Genomic DNA, 16,558 nt, shown 5'->3' with positions numbered 1-16,558 from the left:
ACATTTGAGTGGACATTACCTTGACTCTGAGCTGAATGTGTTGTGGCAAATTGCGCACTGGTGAGCTTTAGAATCACCCAGTAGATCCAGTGACTCAGCACAATGCAAAACACTGAGAAAAAAAATCAAAATAAAAGAAAATCAGAAGAGAAAGCATCTCAAAGATAGAAGATGAAAAAGCAATATTCCTTCAATCTGAAAACTAAAATATTTGAAATCTGTTTTTGTTTTTGTTGTTGTGTTTTATATCCCTACTTAAGAAAATTGGAAATTGTGTAATAATTTATATTAATAAGCTGGTGCCAGTTTACTTGTTTTTGTACATGCAGGCAAAAACTTCTTTAAAACAACAAAGTACAAAAGATTACCCTTCATTTTAAAGCTGAACATTGATTAGTATGGTATGTTAGCTACTTGTTAGCTAACTAGCTACTGAGCTATTTTGCTAAATCATTTATGCTAACTAGCACTTAATTTCTTATAGTTTGAATTTATCAAAGGTGGACTATACTATCATCCAACTAGAAATGCATTATGGAACTACATCAGCCAAATACATTAGAAAGTTCGTAATTACGTTTGGTGGAAAGTCTTCTGATCTATGAATTTTACTGCTGTCAACAAAAGATCAGACGATAGCCTAAACCGAGTATAGTTCTGACAAAACTTGATGATTCACCATATCACCTACTGTTTGTGTGTAGTCATTTGTGTGTTTCGACTATGTACAAGTTGCGCAAGTCGAGTAACGTTGTTCGGGTTGACAGCTATTTCATTCCTACGTGTGTTTTCAAGTTGATAAGCGGGGAAAGCGAGGACAGTCAAAAGTTATACTGTGTCAGTTTACACCAAAACTTCCTACTTAAAGCTGGTGTACTAAAATTATTTTCTTTAATTAAAAAAAATATTCTTATTAGCATCGTATAGTATATCGTAAAAGTAACAATTTCTGAAAAAATCATATGTCTGCGTGCTTTTAGTGCCTTATAATTATAATTAAATATTTTAGTTAATAAAACCCCAGAAGACAAAATCTTGGCGGTCACCTCCTCCAGCTCCAATCACAGGATTTAGAGAAAGGAGGGGTGAGCAGAGCCCACTAAGGAGCCTCCTCATTGGCTGCTGCGATATATAGTGAAGCGCGTGCACGGTGCGAACTTGTTTTCAGTCTTGGACAAACTTTGGATGCACAAGTGGTTGTTTTCCTTCGAGACGGGTAATCTAATGTTCCATTTCCCTATATTTTGTGTGCATCCTTTTGCATGGTGACGTGTTTTACCGGTAGTGCACGTTCAGCTCTCGATTTTGTGCACTTCCAGAGAGGAGGAGACTGGGAGGGATTATCAGAGGGGGGGGCAGGATTTACAGTTCAAATTCAGCCATGCCCCTCTGTCATGGTTCAAGATTCAAGTAGTGCAGCTTTAAAAGATTGGAATCTGTGCCTTACTTTGGGTGTAGCTAGGTCTACAATTAGCGTATTTACAGTGTTAGTTTGATGAGTCTGTACAGACTGATAATGACTGTAACCAATCAAATAAGTGGGTTTGATTACGACAAGGTTTTGTGTCCAGACACGTATATTTTCAAGAATTGTCTAAATTCTGTCACTTTCATATTCTGCCATTTCTAGAGTGCGTTTTTTCGAGACATTTAATGCAGGAGCCGTCCAGAGTCTAGAGTCATTATTTGTTAACTTACTCTTTTCCTCAGTCATCGAGGAACAAAAAAATGCCGATCAATTTGCCTTACTGTATTGTACAGGACACACTCGCACTTACCACAATGACCCGCCGACCCAAAATGTCACCAGCAACTTTGCACAATAATGTTCATGTAACTCACACATGTACTAAAACTCATGGCCCAATGAAACTCAACAATATATGCAGGGACTCACAGTTTTACCGGTGCTTATATTGCATAATTCCAGTCATTTTTAATGTTAAACTCCTGAAAAATGCAAAATTCTTACAAAGTACTTACATTTTCCTCAAATTTTCCTCCTTACTACATATTTACCTTATTTTATAAGAAATTGGTCAAAAAATAAAAGGAAATATAAAAGTGGAGATCCTGTTGAGACCAATATCTCTCACTTGGATGTTGTCAGTTTTGTAGATATTTTGTATTTCATGCATACGTAGAAGTGCAAACTAAGGCACCATATCGTCGGAATTACTGTACTACTTTTCCTGCATAAAATCTGCGGCCCACTTGAGGTCAAGCTGCTCCGTATTTGGCCCCTGAACTAAAATGAGTTTGACACCCCTGATGTAACTGCAACAATCCGATCCTTCTATCGAAACAACTTCAGTATGGTTCACACGACAGTGTCCATGTAACTGCACTTAGTGATAATCTAGCTCGGACCTTTACGATAGACTGTGATTCTCAGTGGTGTCAGGTTTGTTGGGATCAAGGAAAAACTACAAAGGGACCCACTGGCGCTGTAAAGCCTGTTTGATGGGAAACTTCTTGCCGCAGTTCCTGCATTTGAACTCCTTCTCCTCTGTGCTGGGCCTCTGATGCAGACTCTGGAGGTGGGCCGCCAAGATCTCCTCACTGGGGAAGCTGCTCTCACACAGCAGGCAGGGGTGGTCCTCTTTCTTTATAACAAGCTCTGCTGAGGGGTGGCGCGCGCACACACACACACACACACACACACACACGCACACGCTCAAATGCAATGAATGTAAAGCAGACATCTAAGGGCGTGTTTCCACTCGTCTCAGATAAGATTGCTATTATCGTGGTCTATTTGTTAAAGGAGATAACAGTTACCTCCAATGACCCAGCCATTTAAGACGGTTCATAATAAATGTACAGTAAGAAGTGCCTGTCATTGCTCTTCATTAGATCATTTAAAATTCAACTCTGTTTTAATACATTCATACATTGAAACTAGCAAAATACAGAGCAATAAATATTAAAAAAAAAAAAAACAGGATAACAAAAGTGATACATTTAGATTTTTAGCGATAAAGCAATCGATAACTATTAATGAGCAACATTACAGGAAATAACTGTTGTGCTCAGAGGTGCAAATATGTTTTCATAAAAAAGGTCATATTTGGTACCCATTTCTACGAGATGCTTGGCCTCCCTGCTGTTCTCATCTTCATCTTTAATGAGTTCTTCTTCCTCTTCCTCATCCTCCTCCATGTCACTGTCCAGGTAGCCTATCAGGAGCTCTGTGTCCGTCTCTATGTCGTCCACAGCCAGGTAGAAAATGTTCTCTCCATCCTATGAAACAAAAAGTGAACAAATCACCTAAAACCCGAATGGTTTCCTACACAACGAGATGTTTGAGACTTGTTGTTCACACACAGGAAGATAAATTCATTACACCATGAAAACAGGCCATTAAAGGTTGATCAAGGTCTTTGGTCAGAAGCTCATATCTTAGAAATGTTGTCATTATCTTTCTTATCTTTAAAGGTCGGGTTAATAAAATCAAAGCGTCGTTAACTATGGGATTCTAAATATACATAAATGATCACTAGGGAGAGGAAGGCCACACAATAAATGTCACTGTTGATGAAAAGCAGAGATTTAACACACTTGCATGACCTTTGAACGGCCAATCAGCTCAGGGTATTAATGGCAGGATTCTGACCCTGAGACCCTGAAGGCTTCTTCCTCTCTTCCTGCCTCTTTTATTTTTCTTTCTCTATCACAGAACAATCCTGTCTATGTTATACACAGAAAGGCAAAATGGGACATTTTCCAGACCCAGAGCATATTGTGAGTGCATGAGTCACAAAGACAACCCCAACACGTTCTTAATGACTACATATGAATCCAAAAAGTTCAAAAACAGAGGAAAGAAAGTTCAACATACATGTTAACTGTTGTACGCACATATGGCCTTCACTAGACTCTTCATCTGTCATGAAAACATGCATTGATTAGAGTTACAATGTTGATCGCTAAAGTAGGATGTGGTTTGTGCCATGTTTTAAGTCATTGATAACATGGTCTTAATATGTTTCGTAAATGTTTCTTACATTTGCCCTGTGAAAACGTACCTGAATGGCCGCCAAGTTTTTCTGCTCATGTGAAGGTGCCTGATGGACAAATCGCAACCAGTTGGCGTAGCGAGGATTACTGGCATCCAGAATATACAGCACGTCTCCTTTACTGCCTCGGACCTGAGGACATAAATGAAACGAAAGGAGTTCAGTGTACAAAAAGAGACGAGTAAAAATGAAGCTTCTGCTGTGTTTGTCTGACGGTTCATCTTCATCCATTTTTGTTTCCTTTTATCTGAACACCTAGGCCCTCATTCATGAACTGTTCATACGTCAGATCTGAGCGTACGACGTGCGTTCGACCATATTCATGCAAACCTCGGTATTTATCCATTTTGACGTGATCGTACACTACGATCAGAACTTACGTCAGGTCTGACCCCGTGTACACAAATGTGAGTATTTGGATTTGTGGTGCAGCACAGCAAAATCTGACTGAGACTGAAAAAAAAGTATTAAACAAGCCTCAGCGGTCATTTAAGCATCAGCAGACACACATTCAGAACAGATCTAAATGATTGTTAATTCAAATTAAACAAGAATAAATGTAATTTCCAAAAAGCCCACTTTATTACTGATACCACTGTTTTGGTTTGCCATCCACGGAATACCATATAACCCCGTTGGTAAATGTGGCTGGCCGAGCAGGAGCCGTTCAACGGTGCATACACACACACTCATACACACAGGAGTGCAGCATTGTATTGGACCGGGAGAATGCTGCTGTGTATCATTCATGTTTTTAAAAGTTCTGAAAATGCGCTCCAGCATTTAATCAGTAATATGACAAAGTATAGGTGAAATTAGCTGAAGGCATAATAAACACAGTCAAAGGTCGACATTTAGTCATTTTTAAAGAGGAGGTATGATGAAAAAATCACTTTGTAATGGTTTTTCTACAGTGATATACATCCATTTAGCCTCATTCGGAAAAAGTAAAAAAAGGTATTTTTCCTCCCTCCCTTGTTATTCCACATTTTGTAAAATGTCAACTGCAAAACGGGCGAGATGGATTTTGCCCGGCAAATGACGTCACCTACCGGAAACTCCTCCTCCAGACAATCCTCCAGCCATGGACATAATACACGCCTCCTAGAATGTGAGCTCCTCCCTCTCAAACTATCTAACAGCTAAAACAAACACTGCGGTTTAATATAAAATATACTGTATATTACAATAGCACTCCCATTCTTTGTTTGTCTGTTTTAACTTGTAAAGCGTCTTTGAGTTTCTTGAAAAGTGCTATATAAGATGTATGTATGTATTATTATTATTATTATTATTATTGTTATTATTATTATACTTTATTGCCATATATGTAAATGCAAACTCCACTACTGGACGCCCAAACTGCACTACTTTTTCTGCTGCCGATCGTGTTGGGAGTCACTGCTTGGAGCCACGGATCCATTGTTCACACACATCAGCTGTTAGCACTGCGTGCTCATGCTACACCAGCCTATGCAGCGCGACCCGACATTGCTTGTGAACTGAGGAAATAATGGGGATGTTTACGGATTTGTGGCTCACAGCGCTAGCAAAGGACTTGGTTGTGGAATTGGACGGCTTCCAACTTTTTTATGGCTGAAAACAATACCAAGAGTGTGTGCATAGCATAAAGATTGCCGCTCGTGATCAGCTGTTGTGTGTGGAGTCAAAACCTACAGATACGCCTATTCATGAATATGCATAACTAGGCCGCAAATCAGCTCGTTTTGAGAATTGCTCTAAAAGTTTGGGAAAAGAATTTGAAATACTATGTTGCTGGGGTTCTTCGAACAAATGGAGATGAGTGAAAAAAGCATCAAACGGGACCTTTAAGGCTTTTTTTTAATTTTTTGTTTAGTTTTGTTTTATTAATTGCCTAAAGCGTGCGGACAACTGATGCTGATATAAACGGAATATTTCCGTTACTCTCCAGGAACTCTGCTGTGAAGTTGTACGCGGTGCACACAGCGGGGGAGACGTCACATATGAGCACTTTTATACGGTGGCCGGCTAACAGGGGCAAACGCGCAGCAAACAGCAAGTCGCTGCACATTTTTCACACTGTTAAAAAGCACATATTTGCTTTGCCGCACCTCAGATGTGAGAATTTCCTTTATTTTATTGCCAGTGTTTGTTTGACCTCAGTGGGTGGGGCCTCCAAACCAGGAAGATTTAAGGGCGTAACATGTTAATGACGGTCGACTTCAAATGGCTCATTTATCAACACCCAATCATTTGTACGCTGGGATTGGTCAGATACAATTGTTTCATGAATTGCACGTTGGTCCTGTCGTACAACCAGATTTACACCCATTTTCACGCAAGGTTGATAAATAAGGGCCCTAGTGTGGTATCAGATGAGTGAGTGAGAGAAAGATTAGAACAAAAACTGTATAAAATACAAACCAGTTAAAGTGTACCTTTTTGTCTGCAGCCAGTTCTTAATCATCATTAGTAACAATAATGAACAATACGTGTCCTGATTAATAAAATATTTACCAAATTTACATTGCCTATTATTATAGGTGTGACCAGAGGCTGAATACCAAATATTATTATGGTTTAATCAAATGGAAAAGTTTAGTTTAGACTAGAGCCGGTGTTCTAGGGACCATGAAATTATTAACGCGCTTTATAGAATGCAATACAATACAATACAATAAAATCCAATAGAATACGGCACAATACAATTTAAATGTTTCGAATTGCTTTAGTTAGTCGATTGTATCCAGTAGTTTCCAAACTCAAGATGAATGTGAGAAGACAAAAAAACAGCTTTATCACTCTGTTTATGTTGGTTTTAATCCTCCAAAATGTATCTAACAGATGGCCTGGATTGGCCAGTTCTTAAAAAGAAATATATATTTCCATGTAATTTCTTTGGCAAATCAGCAGATATTAAAATACTAGTGTGACAAAGTCTCACTTGGTATGAACATCTCTTTTGTACCAGTATGGTACAAAATGGTATTGTATTTCAAACTATTTTTTTTTTTTTTTCCTTTTCAAAATCTCCTGTAGAAACGCTATTTTCTTTCAGTTAACGGCATAGACATTATTGTCTGGAAATGTCGTTAAAATACTTTCAGTTTTTTTCAATTATCTCTTTTATGCATTGAAATGATTGAGTTGCACTTCAAACATTAGTTTAATAATAGTAAATGAGTAACCCTCTCTGCAGTGTCTGCACTGACACACAGTGACCCATTGTAATGGTGTTAGTTTTGTAAACTTTGAATATTTGACCTAGAGTGGCAGAAGAGTATACTTGTTGTCTAGTATGAATATAGTGAGTAAGTGAGTGTTGGTGGTGGTCGGAGTGGCCGATGGTCTAAGGCCTTACTTCCGTAAGTCTGCCCCAGGGCAGCTGTGGCTACAATAGTAGTTTACCACCACTAAGTGTGGAGTGAAAGAATAATCCCTTAATTCTGTAAAGCGACTTTGAGTGTCCAAAAAAGCACTATATAAAATTGATGTATTATTATTATTATTATTATTATTATTAATAAAGACAATTATCTATCACTCTAATTAAACTCTTTAAATTGTGTGTGTGCGTGCGTGCGTGCGTGCGTGCGTGCTTGCGTGTGTGTGTGTGTGCGTTCACCTCCCACATCAGCCTGGTGTCAGAGCTTTCATCCAGCTCACTGGGCAGCTTTTTCTCACCTGCAAATGGACCAAACTTTTCTCCCTTTAAAAACAAACAGAAGGATCACTTCTCACAAACAGGAAGCCTTAGTGAAACAGGTAAAACACACTTACATCAAAGACAACACATACTTTATTGACTTTGTTCATTATTCAAAATGATCGCAATTCGGACTATCTTAAGGTCCACCATGGTGTGCCACAGGGCTTGGTTTTAGGACCAATTCTCTTTGCCACTTACATCAATAATGTGGGTCAAAATATTGTGGTGGCTTTTTTGCATTTTACCCTGATGACACAGTGGTTTAACTTTACTGCGCAAACACGGCTGATCAGGTCTTTTGCCGTCTACAGTTTGCCTTTGACATCAGTCAGTATCAGCCAGCTGAGATTCTGATGCATTTCTGTTGAATTTATGGACTTTTACAAACACTTAGGAATCTACTTTGTGGTAAATCTCTCTTTTAAGCCCTGCATTTAAAACTTCATAAAGAAATTGACAGTAAAGCTAGAGGTTTGTTTTGTTTCTTTAGAAATAAATCCTTTCTTTATTTTAAAGCCAGGAAACCACTTGTAGCTACCAGTTTCCTTCCAGCTATTGACCATAGAGACATTGTCTATATATTACATGTGTCAAACTCAAATCCTGCCTTTTATATCATCCAATGTGGGGAAAACATCAATCTTTGTATAAATTACTTACCAAATAATTTAGTTGTAGATAGCAATTTTACAATATTTGCAAGGGCTTCTAATTTTTCCGTGCCTATATCACATGATGGCAGTCATCCTTAACTGCAAATTGTCCAAAAAAAAACCTTTTATTATTCTAAATTTTATTTATTTATTCTGGGTTTTTTTTGTTTTTTTTTATCACAAACAATAAAACACAATTATTTTAAATACCACAAAAATGGGTCACAAAATCAAGGATATGTGAAGTAAAGATCCTGCAGTGACTGATACCTGTCCATTTATTTTGCTTGGATAGTTTTGGTGCCCTCCATACTGTGTATACTGTATATATAATTTATATTACTCTATATTAACTAGTCACCACTATCCTCAATCAGGCTCATGCACTGTTACATTTTCATTTACAAATGGGACTTTTGATCTCATATATCTCCTTCTACATGACACATAATCAGCAAACTTTCAGCCTGCACTCTCAGGCCTTTATGACTTACAGCATTCCTAGTGTAAGTACAGATCTTGGCAATAAGGCAATCTCTTACTTTGCTCCTTTTACCTGGAAAAACATACAACTCTATTGAAAATGAAACCTTGTTGTCGTGATGGGAATACCTGTTACTAATAAAGATTATAAAATGTTTTTTTTAAAACACCACCTCTTCTGTATAAAAAGAAAAGTAATTCATGCTACTAATAATTAGTAATTACTCATATTGACCAAAAAGCTGAATTCAATTTTACTTGTAAAATAGGCCCTTTGTGAAAAAGTAATTGCAAGTAGTGGCATAAGCTTTAACAGGCAGGCAGAGCTGGAAAACACAGAAATGTGCCTGAATTAAAATGATTCTGCAAGGCCATTATTCCTCCACAACCATGTAAAAACCATATTGCTAATTATTTAATGTCGTTATTGCATTTAATTGTGGTACAACCAGTTATTTGGTCAGGGGGAAATTTTAGTTGTTCACTTAAAAAGAGTAAAAGGATTAAAAAAGGTTAAGACTAATAAATTCAATAATAAAATCTACATCTGGCTACAAGTCTCTTAGAAAAAAGTTCCAATCCGTGTACCCTTCGTTCTTTGGTTATTCCATTTTAAATCCAAATCAAAATAACTGAGTGGTTATTTAGTTTTACTGATTTAAAACCAAAACCGAAATACAGAAAAACCAAAAACCAGATAAGCAGCATTTTTTTTTTTTAACTGGTTTTGTTTGTGTGATATTTTGGTATTTACGGGGAAATTAGAGGGAGAACTAAAGTCCGCTGCACCTCCCTCCCCAGGTCCTGGACCAGGTCTCCTCACACAATAGGACTGTTAAGGATTTATTTCAGCAGTTCTCTGGTCCTGCTCATGTTTTCATTCTGTCTGTGGATGTTTTAGCTCGTAAAGAGCTGCTCACGTTTATGTTTCGTGTCACGGTGTTACGATCCAAATAGTATCAAATAAACTGGTAAATGACCATCAACTGTGAGGCTGGTGTGAGGAACAATAGATGTTAGAACTTCTATTATTTGACACTTTTGCAAAAACAATTACAGCTTTTTTGAGGGCAGTAAAATGTTTATTTTGAACGTTATAAATACCGCTAACAGCAGCCGTCAACACACACGGAAGTTGATCAAAAGAAACAAGGAGCACCAGTAGATTGATTACACCACCTCTGGTTCCACATATGTGCATGTTTTACGTAACATTCATTTTTTGGTTTTGATTCATTTGCATATTAATAATGTTTCAATTCACCAGTAATGTGACTTATGCGTTGCTTCTTTTTATGTCCGGACCGGGAGCAAAAGTCACCAGTTTATCTGGTTACTATTTGGACCCTAACACTGTTCGGTAAAGTTGGCAGATAATCGGTGTGAGGTGGACGACATGATACGAGATCATTCTTTATCAAACGCAGCAGAATAAAAGTCCGTCTGTTGGTCATTCTGTGTGGTGAGATTAAAACATGAAGTTCTCATCCTAGTTTCCCCGGAAATATCCAAATATCACACAAACAGAAGCAAATTTAATTTTAAAAGAGAAAAACACTGCTTGTTTGGTTTTAGGTTTTTCCGTTTTCCTGTTTCTGGTTTTAAATGAATAAAACAAAAAAAACGATCTGTTTTTACTATTTTTTTATTTGGTTTTGAAACTAAACCAAAGAACGAAGGGTACATGGATTAGCATCAGGTTTCATTTTAATGTGTTGGTAATATCTATGAAACAAAATTATTCCTATCTTTAGTAGGACAAAATGACCCACACTGTTTTAATCATCCAAGCATGACATGGCTCATTTGTATATTTCAAAATATATCAAACAAAGACATTTAAAGGTCTTCCTCCCTCCTATTAGACATTTTTCAGAGCACTTGGAGATGTCCTGATCCAACTTTTTCACCTCTGATACGATATCAATATATATGCAGCCTTGAGAATTGGTCAATAGCGATATCAATATGATTTAATATCAGCACAAACCATACACCTTTATTCCGTATTTTGTAGTGTGGGATGTTAGAAAAGTCTCGATCAAGTGATATTACTCAGACAACAATACTCAGCAACAGTAGATTGAATGAAAATACATTTAAAAATAAAGTAAAAAGCCCTGAAAAAATAACCTCAAAACCATTAAAAAAACAATGAAAACAAACCAAACTGTACTTTTAAAGTGCAAAATAACAATTCTAGTATTAAATAGTCTGGACGGGACCACTTGTATCTGGGATTTTAGAGACAGGCCAATAGGACGGATTTCTGATTTCAATATCGGGACACCACTAATCTCTTTGAAAGAGTCAGGTGGTTGTTTTTCAGCGGCACTGGTATTGATACTAGAGGTGTCCCAATCCAATATAGATATCGGATATCGGTCCGATACCAGCCAGAAAACGAATATTGGATTTTATCGGACTGCATCTAAAATCTCTGATATGTATTATATTAAATGTATTCAGTTGTAGAATACTGTAGATATCATGTTAAAGGTTAATATGTATGTAACCATTTGGTTAATTATAAAGGCCGTGGCTATGGATACGTTAAATGTATCCGTAGACTGCCACTCTATGCATATGCAGCGCCCCTCATTGGAAAGTTTAGGTCACATGAAAGGTGCACCACGTGACTTAAAGGGGACATATCATGCTAAATCCACTTTTTTAGCCCTTAAATGCATTTTGTTGTATATTTAGAGTGCTTAGAAATACAGAAAAGCTCAAATTAGTCTCTTCAGGTGCTCCGTTGATATCTTTATATTCTGTTTTGGTCATATTTTTCAATCTGTTTCGATTTTTCGATTCTCTATTACGTTTTTTTTAACAATAACGTCACAGTATTTGCAGCGGAACTGCCAAATTAGGACATTGACTCCAGGCCCAACACTTCGAGCAATCCGCCATTTTTATTTCTCGCTTTTATTTTGTAGTCCAAGCTCAAGGATGCAGAAGTTAGAGGAGAAATCAAAATGTTTGGTTGTTGGATGTAGTAACCCACACGCTTCATGACACCGTCTCCCAGCATCAGAACCTTTTCAAAGTGCCTGGTTGAGTTTTATTTTTCACAGAAATGTACCCACATCTGTGGGTAAGGTCATTTTTGTGTGCGCGAAGCACTTCAAGGATGACTGCTTCAGCAACCTCCACCAGTATAAAGAAGGATTTACCGAAAGACTTTGTCTGATTGAGGGTTCAATTCCTTCTATCTTTGGAGACGACAAACAGAGCACTTCGGTAAGCTGTAAATAACGCTGAAAAGTGTTATGATAAGACGGCCCTGTCATTGTTTTGTTAGCATTAGCAGTTGCACCATCTTCATATGTTAACGCTGTGTGCTCGTTTTAGATCCTTGATGATATGGCCTACGTGATTTAATTTAAGTCTAAAGTTTTCATTAGTCATTTCATTTTGCTGTTTTTGTCTCCGAAAATACTGTATTAAAATGCATTTCGTGACGTTAGCTTGGCGCTAGCGTTATCTCGGCGCTTGTGTTAGCTCACTTGTTAGGGTTCAGCATCATCTTCATTTTCATCTCACTCCGCTGGGTCAGACTCTGGCACGAACATGTAAGGCTGGATGGACAAGTATTCTGTTGTTGACATTTTGTAAATAACCTCTGAATAAAAAGTTTCTGCACCGCTAAATAATCGTATCTCTTCTATCAAACTACAAAAATGGCCAAACAGGGTGGAGTTGAACCGAGTGTCACCTCTACAACCTGGAGAGGGGGCGGGGTATGAAGTGTCTCATTTGCATTTAAAGAGACCGCACCAAAACGAGTTGCTCTCTGAAGCACATCAGAAAAGGGTAGAAAAGGGGTCTGTGGAGCTATAATAATGAGGAATTCAGACCCAAGCATTGCTGTTCCGCTTTATATAGACCACAACTGTATGATTTATATGTAAAAAGGAAGGATTTAAAAGCATGATATGTTTCCTTTAAAGTTCCGTCAGTTGTATTTTTGCTCATATTTATTTTTAGCAACCCCGCTAACCCTTTTATTTTAACCCTAACCCTATCCCCAACCCTAACACAGGAAATATCATAAAATGTTTATTTTTGTCGGATATGTATTTTTGAAGGTGGCATTTGCCATGTTAAATATGTTAAAATGAAAAAATGTGTACGTCTAAATTAGGATTCAAACCCACGTTAGCGGAAGGAAGAATCTTTGAGTGCGGCACCTTAGACCACTCGGCCATCCCGTCACGTTGAAAACACATTACGCTCATGTAGAAAAGGTCCGGCAACGTACCCATAGTCCCAGAGGCTATAGCTACGTTAAACGTAACTCTAGACACTTTCAATAATAAATGGGACAGTTTTTCTCATACCTACTGTTGCTGACTATTGTTCTCTGAGAAACATCACTTGATCAAGCCTTTTCTAACATTCCACACTACAAAATAAGTAATAAAATTATGTGTGATTTGTGTTGATATAGTATCGGATCGATATCGGTATCGGCCAATACTCAAGGCTGCAATATTGGTATCGCATCGGCAATGAAAAAGTTGTATCAGGACATCCCTAATTGATACTATACAAAGCATTCCTTTGATTCCATGCTTTTGTGTGTTGTTGTTTTTCGTTTGCTTTTTTAAGCTATATTCCAATGCTAGTTAGGCCTATCATCTTATTGTATATCACTATACACAACTAAGTTAACCTTACAATCATGGGTTTAAAATAAATAACGCCTCTGTCCAATAAGATTTTCAAACGCCGAGGCTTGGGATCATGCATGTATGATAACGTTTCTCATATCTGCCAAATATGATTTAGACGTATAAATAATCAAATTAAAAACTACAATCAAGCAATGTTTGAAATAAAAGCAAATGTCTTATACCAGTGGTTCTCATTCTTTTTTGTTCCGTGAACCCCCTTTCTGCATTTTTGTCAAAGTGTATCCCCTCTTCATATCATAAGTACCTTCTCCATAATTTCATATGCTTTTTCATTTGTGAAACGGCGGGCTCTCCTAAACCCCTGACTCTGTCTAGAACATTGGTTCCCTAAGGCTTAATCTACAAATTGAAAACAATGAGTGGAATTTATTTATTTTTCAAAAATACCAATGCAACTTATATGTGATTACTTCAATAGTAAGTTAATATGATCTTCTATGTGAAATATAGCTACTTATTGTCTCCTATTGTAAGAAGTGTGATAAAACAGCCTCTGCTACATATATAATCCTGTTTCAATAAATTCCAAAAAAATAAAGTAGTGTTAGTTTGTGGTGAACTTGTCCCAAAAAAATTGCCAAAAAAAGAACTTGAAGCATTTCCTGATTAGATTTAAATGAATTGTTAAATCTGATGATATCACAAATAAGAGGATGAAAAAGGGGAAATGGCAGCAGACCTGTCCATGTGCTTTGGTTAATTTAGTAATCTTCCAGATTTTGTTCACTTTTTTGGATGTTTATTGTATGTATTCATTTAGAATAGTGCCAGGATTCTCCGGTTGTAAGTAATAATCAGCTAAATCTGGCAAACGGATCTTTGACATGCTTTCTGCACAGTCAGTGAACGGTGTTCTTCTAACAGTGGTCCGTGAACGCATCTCTCAGTGCGGGGCTTTGATAGAGGGGGCGTGGCCAAGGTGAGACTGTGATGTATTCATGCTCATCCTCAGCTGTAGTTTTTCAAAGGCTGTGGAGAAAAAACGCTGACAGATAGGAAGGGTTCACAGCTCCACTGTCAGTGAGTGTGGGGACTGTTTGTATGAGTACACAGTTAGTTACTGTGGTAATGTATAAGTACAGACATGTCTGTACAGAGTGAGGCAGGGAAACAGACGGAGCCTCTGTAGCGACGTGGCACTTCACGTCACAGCAGCCCCACACTCACAATCTGACAGCGGTTTAGAAAAGGGCTCAGGCCAGTTTAAATAGCATCTATACAGCTGAGAAAGTCCAGAAAAGGAGCAGAAAAGCGTGTAAAGTTGGTTATAAAGTCGCTACGGTGAAAGAAAACAAACCTTTTTGACTCGCCTCGCCGTGTACAGACCGATTCCATCCTGGACCTTGGAGGATTTCAGGGAAAATCTGTCTGGCACGTACATACCCAACATTGTCATCTCTCCGGAGGCTTCTTTTAATTAGAATGAATAAGTGAGCAGGGCTGCTTTGGTTTGTCCGTGCAGAGGTCCAGGTTGAACTTCTGCTGGTGCTGCTGCATCAGAGCCCAGCGGCTCCCTGATTGGTCCAAAGTTTGTAACCAGAAGCTGCGCAACACGCTGCAGCCTGTTCTCATTCAGCCTCAGGGATCACCATCAGCTGCTGCCTGTGCTGTGCACACATCACACACTATACCACAGGCTCCTCGATTATTACTGGAAACACTCATTACAGGTATGGCGGATATCAAATTGTAATTATAACTGAAAAGTTGTAATCATAATTAAATTCTAATTGAGTTCTGACAGTTCACTTTTTAATTGTTATTTGCAATAAAAATTCTATAAAAACTGTCAATTATAATTTAATAAAATGGAAAACTGGGGAACCAGGTTATAGTTCTATATATTCTATCTGCAGTGTTGGGCAAGTTACTCTAAACTTGTAATATATTTATATTACTAGTAACTGGGATAAAAATGTAATATATTTGTCTTACAATATTACTTCTTTTTTTTTAATGTTACTGAGTAACACTACTTTGAGTAACTTTTGGTCCAGAACACTAATTATATCACACTGATAGTGTTCGAATAACATCGGTGTAAGTTTTGTTTCAAATATTTCTGCGGTTTCATGAGCAGAAAGCTCTTTTTTGTTCCCCATAAGTTATATTTAACTATAATGATCATCTTTTTTTCCTCAAATAATTGCAAACAGCAAGAAAACAAAGCATATATATATATATATATATATATATTCTGCATTGTTTTTGTTTTTAAACACAAAAATAATACAATATTAACAAAAAAATTAAGTGCAACAACGTCTGTTCAGGTTAAAGCTGCTTTATGTACATTTAGTCATAAATCAATAATCATCTTTGAGCATATTGTAATCCAAAGTGTTCTGAGTGGACAGTGAATTGCTGCTCCTTTTCTTGGCTCTGTAAATGAAGTGTAGAAATCCAGGAGCGTGATGTTGGATTTCAGCCAATCAGAGATCTTTCTACAAACAGAGTGCTCCATAAGCTGTTTTGGATTTTACTGTTGGCTGCTCGGCTGAAGTCAAAAATCTATGCGTGTTCACGATGTGAGAGTAGCAGAAGTCTCCATTTTGGAGGTTACACAGCAAAGCAAGCGGAAAAAGGAAGAAGCAACAGAATAAAGGCACAAACGTGTTGGTGCCTGTGAGTCGGTATGTGGGGCAGACTGCGCATGATCCACTTTCAGTCTGCGCGCAGTCTTCCTTACATACCAAGTTATATATATAGAGAGAGAGTGAGCGAGAGAGAGACAACAGTCGAGATAAATCGCTTGTAACTAAGAGAAGAATATCAAAGGTGGAGAGAACAGACACAATCCTTCTTTAGGATATCTCCGTCATGTAAAAGCCAAATTGTTTCCACACACTGGACCCCGAAGGTGAATTGATCAATTTCTCCCTCGCCAGCTTCTCCATTTTGTTTGTTGTCTGCTGGCGCACACCGCGTGACATCACAGACAGCCGACTGAGTCAGCCATAACATCTTTAATATTAAAAACACTTTAGAAAAACACATCCATATAAAGTCTGC

At 37.7% G+C, this 16,558-nt stretch overlaps 1 protein-coding gene across 2 annotated transcripts in view; it reads right to left on the bottom strand.

The window, feature by feature from the left end:
- prdm5 (PR domain containing 5) overlaps nt 1-15,088 on the bottom strand; it is a 70,669-nt gene extending 55,581 nt beyond the window's left edge. The window contains exons 1-6 of one of the 2 annotated variants that reach the window (XM_028444843.1): nt 14,844-15,088; nt 7,627-7,710; nt 4,029-4,151; nt 3,078-3,243; nt 2,443-2,623; nt 20-112 (exon numbers count right to left, since the gene is read on the bottom strand). In XM_028444843.1, coding sequence (XP_028300644.1) covers nt 20-112; nt 2,443-2,623; nt 3,078-3,243; nt 4,029-4,151; nt 7,627-7,710; nt 14,844-14,942 — 746 coding nt within the window. In that variant the 5' untranslated portion in view covers nt 14,943-15,088. The remainder of the gene's footprint in view (nt 1-19; nt 113-2,442; nt 2,624-3,077; nt 3,244-4,028; nt 4,152-7,626; nt 7,711-14,843) is intronic. The other variant, XM_028444844.1, reaches the window with a different exon arrangement.
- Nucleotides 15,089-16,558: the final 1,470 nt, after the last annotated feature.

The sequence above is a fragment of the Gouania willdenowi genome, chromosome 4, assembly GCF_900634775.1.
Source record: "Gouania willdenowi chromosome 4, fGouWil2.1, whole genome shotgun sequence".
NCBI lineage: Eukaryota > Metazoa > Chordata > Actinopteri > Blenniiformes > Gobiesocidae > Gouania > Gouania willdenowi.
Note: the sequence above shows the minus strand (reverse complement) of the source record. Positions and strands in the feature narration are given on the sequence as shown.